Here is a 4,675-nt window from a genome sequence, read left to right on the forward strand (position 1 = left end):
AGTGCGGGGTCGATAGTGACGGGGGATTTTGACCTAGTCTGTTCCGATTGATGTTCGTACTGCGTTCTTGACTAGAAATTCTTTGGTAATCATCCTACTTGAATTTTATGAATGTGTTTGGGGCTTTGTGCCTATCATTTGCATCCTTCAGGGATCCTTATCACTGCTTTCATGATGCTTAGCATATTTCATGATATCAGTCCTGAGTTAGACACTGCCTCGAAATGGTTAGTAAATAAATAAAGGTTTAAACACTTAGCTCTAAAATTCCTAATAATTAAAACTAAAATGAATAATCTGACTGTGCCCGATTGACTTGCATGCATATATATACCTGGACTGAGTGTGGATCGGGCTACACGCGCAGCGAATATTACGATGATATTGCACTTGGGCTGTAGGAGCCCCTCCGGAGTCTGAACCCCCACAGTGAGCGCGGGTACCCAAATGGATCGGGCTGCGCGCCGCAGCGGTCATGTGCATTGCATTGCATTCATGCATTTATACCTAATTGTCTTAATTGTCCTGGTATTGTTGTTGTTTCATCGTTTTATGTGCTGAATCGCTGATTATAGCTTTATATTGTAATATTTCGGAATTTCTTACTTTCAGCCACTATATATGTTTATTACTCACTGAGTTGGAAGTACTCACTTTACTCCCTGCACCATGTGTGCAGATTCAGGTGCTCCGGAGACTTAGTGGAGCTGTTTGTTGTCTTCGTGGATTTCGGTTTAGGAGTTGTTGAGGTAGCTGCCTGACGTCCGCAGGACCCGACTTCTCCCCTTTATTGCATTTGTCTTTCCCTATCCTAGACTTTCTTTATTACTATGAATATATTACTCTGTTAAATTTAGAGGCTCTAGACTCGTGACTCCAGATCTAATGGGGGAATATTTGGTATATTCGTTATTATTTTTCGTACTATTTTATCTAGTTCCGGATTGGAAACTTGATATTTACTATTTTAATCGTATTATTTGTTAACGGATTGCGAATTTGGGTTGAGAGTATTTAATTGGTCGGGCTTGCCTAGCATTAGTGTTGGGCGCCATCACGACCGGGATTGGGGTCGTGACATCGCCTTATGAGTCTAACTTCGACTCAGGAGGTAAGTGATTTTACAAACTTAAGATTCAACGTTCATCGTGGTTTTGTCATTTAAAAGTCCCTAATCACGAATTCAATGTACAACAGGTACCTCTTTAAAGTTGACCCCCATTTTTGAGAAAAGACACCCCTTTGAGGATTATTCAATAACGGGGCCACATCCTATGTTAATCATTCAAGAAAATGACAAATGGGTTCGTGATGGTCTTCAAGCTAGACATGATCAGAAGTGAGTTTTCCCCCGGTCATTGTATTAAGTTTTCATATTTTGGAAAATGTATATAATGATTTTTATACCATACTTGTAGAAGTAATTTGGAAGACCATTACAAGAAGAACAAGTCAATACTTCGCATACCGTTGGATTTTGGAGTTGATCAAGTTAATTCAAAAAATTGGTTTTACCTTCTATCAATTGACGGGAAGCTATGGGATGACAACGTAAGTTTTTCAACAAACTGACTAATTTTCTTTGAATAACAACATGTTGTTTCATTCGAACGTATATTGTGATGTATTCAACTGTATTCATATATTAATCCCCTGAATTAAACTGTATTTTCAATTAAATTCAACAGTTTTAATCCCCTGAATTCTTTTGTAATCAAGGTATTTTCTATAGTTTTTTGCAGCATGTAACTTAGTTATAACAGATGTATTCAGTTTTATTGTGGTGTATTCAACTGTATTCATCTATGGTCAGTTGCATTAAACTGTATTAAACAGCTAGCATCAGTTGTATTCAATTGCTATATTCAGTATTATTCAACATATGTATTCATCTGTATTCAGGTATTTTCAATTAAATTCAACAGTTTTAATCCCCTGAATGCATTTGTATTCAGCTTTATTAACACCTGTATTCATGTGTATTCATCTAATTTCTATATGCATTTGTATTCAGCTTTATTAATCAACTGTATTCATCTATAATATATATATTTCAGTTGAATTCAAATGCTTTAATCAGCTGTAGTCAGCTGATTTCTATTGCATTTATCTTCAGCTGTATTCAACTTCTAAATTCAGAAGTATTTCTAAATATCAGTATTCATCTATAGTAGATATGTATTTGTCTGTATTCAGCTATATTATTTCTTAGTTCAAGCAATTAAACTCACACCATCTACTAACCTCTTTGTGTATAGCATATGGACGTCATATTCTACTACTTGAGAAAGAAGGGAAAGTACAATCATCATAGGGACTTCAAGTATACAACTGTTGATTGTATATTCGAGACAAGAATCGCTGAAATATACGACAGGTATGAAGATACAGATAGTGATGCTAATGTAGCCAAACAAGAGGACGTGGTATGTGAGTATATGAGGGGCTACAGATTGCATGCTAATGTACCTTGGCATACTGTGGATAATGTCTTGATACCAGTCAACTTGAAGGACAAACTACACTGGGTATTGGCTGTTGTCACATTCAAGGAGAGATGTATCAAAGTGTATGACTCGTACAGATCTGCAGGTCATGATGCCTATGTAGTTTCTGAGATTGATAAGCTAGCTAAGCTTCTTCCTCTGTATCTATCAATCAGTGGCTTTTACAGCGATAGTCAAGGCATAGATTGGTCTGCTTATCCAGCATACACTGACAAGTCACATAACGATCCCTTTGAAGTTTTTTTCATTTCAGATCTGCCTCAACAGAAAGCGGGCAGCATGTAAGTATTCAATCATCATTCTTGTATGTTATATACAAATCTAATTGTATGAATTATTTTTAATTGTTTCAATCAATTATTTTTTAGGGATTGTGGAGTGCATGTTGCAGCATACGCAGAGTTTCTGAGCACTATTGGAGAGATTCCAAAAAAAATATTTGACTCCACTCTACTCCGTCAAAGATATGGTGCTCTCCTCTGGGACTATGCTATGCGCAAGATAGACGCTGATGCCATAAGCGACAATGAAGCACCTTCAAAGATTGCTAGGCAAATCACTGAGTCGGAGGCAAAGTTGCAGATAGTTTTAGAATAGCTTTAGGTCATTTTAGTTTTGGAGTGTAGTTTCAAGAAGGATACTGTTTTGAGTAGTATTGGGTGTAGATGCTATTTAGTTTTAAAAACTTATCACTTATACATTTTTGTTCGTGTATGACAATTGCAACTTTTCAGTGACAGTTTCACTGGTTTATTCATAAGTATTCCTACTTATCTTCAGTTGTATTCAATTGTATTCAGCTGCATCCATTCAGATATATCTTTCAAGTTCATATAATACATATTACAGAACACAACTTCAGATGTATTAAGCAGGTTGTACGTAGTCATATGTATTCAGGTGTACTCAATTGTATTTAAGTGTATTATTCAGTATTAGCTAGTTGTATTTAAGTGTATTCAGTTGTATTTGGGTGTATTAAATTTACTATATACTTCATATATATTATTCAGGATACTGTTTTGAGTAGTTTTGGGTGTAGATGCTATTTAGTTTTAAAAACTATCACTTATACATTTTTGTTCGTGTATGACTATTGCAACTTTTCAATGACAGTTTTACTGGTTTATTCATAAGTATTCCTGCTTATCTTCAGTTGTATTCAATTGTATTCAGCTGCATCCATTCAGATATATCTTTCAAGTTCATATAATACATATTACAGAACAGAATTTCAGATGTATACAACAGGTTGTACGTAGTCATATGTATTCAGATGTTCTGAATTGTATTTAAGTGTATTATTCAGTATTATCTAGTTGTATTTAAATGTATTATTCAGATGTATTCAGTTGTATTTTGGTGTATTAAATTTAATATATACTTCATATATATTTATCTGTATACAAATTCTTCAACTAAATGTATTCCAGAAATATTAACGAAAGTCATTTCAACATATATTACTTGACAAAGAGATAGCTGCTAATGTCATCATAAGTATTGACAAATCGTTAACCACCAATACATGTCAGAATACAACTATTTATTACGTGGAGCATTTCTACACGTTCGCTTGTTATGTCCTCCCTGCCCACATATGCTACATGAATGTTGGTTTTTCAGCTGCAGCAGTTCACTTAAAGTTTTATCGCGCTTCTTCTTTGGCCTTCCAGGAGGTCTTTTCCATTTGGGTGGTAGTACAACCTCCTCTGCTACATGTTCTGGTATATTCCAGTCATTTTTGTCCGGTAGCGGGTACAATGGCACATCGTATGTCATTACAATTGTACTTGGTTTGTAGTAGTTAGAGCAATATTCTTCTGGCATTAGAAACTTGCTCTTCAATACAGCCCAAGCATGTGGGCATGGCAATTCATCAATTTGGAACCTCCCATAAATACATTTTCTCTCTAACAGGCAGACTGTGACGACCCTAACCCGTCGAATCATGTATTACAGCCTCGTTTCCCCCATTTATTGCTCTTTCATGTTTTATTATCAGCAACGGGTGAGTTAGAGTTGAATTGAATTGGTTTGGATAGGAAATGAGACACTTAGTCCCTTTAAGGAAGGTTTGGGTTGGAAAAGTCAACCGAACGTTGACTTATTAGTTAGAGGGCTCGGATGTGAATTCCGGTGATTCGGTTAGCTTCGGGAGGTGATTT

General features: G+C 35.8%; 1 protein-coding gene across 1 annotated transcript; it reads right to left on the reverse strand.

Annotated features, from left to right (window-relative positions):
- Positions 1–4,049: 4,049 nt before the first annotated feature.
- Positions 4,050–4,460, reverse strand: LOC109211588. Its single transcript, XM_019375136.1, has one exon. It carries the CDS (start codon positions 4,458–4,460, stop codon positions 4,050–4,052), a length of 411 nt encoding a protein of 136 aa, XP_019230681.1.
- Between the last annotated feature and the right edge of the window lie 215 nt (positions 4,461–4,675).

The sequence above is a fragment of the Nicotiana attenuata genome, unplaced genomic scaffold (genome assembly GCF_001879085.1).
Source record: "Nicotiana attenuata strain UT unplaced genomic scaffold, NIATTr2, whole genome shotgun sequence".
In the NCBI taxonomy this organism is placed as follows: domain Eukaryota; kingdom Viridiplantae; phylum Streptophyta; class Magnoliopsida; order Solanales; family Solanaceae; genus Nicotiana; species Nicotiana attenuata.

What these genes read in the sequence shown, in the direction of transcription:
- LOC109211588 (XM_019375136.1), bottom strand. Translation starts at nt 4,460, where the DNA reads ATGATTCGACGGGTTAGGGTCGTCACAGTCTGCCTGTTAGAGAGAAAA.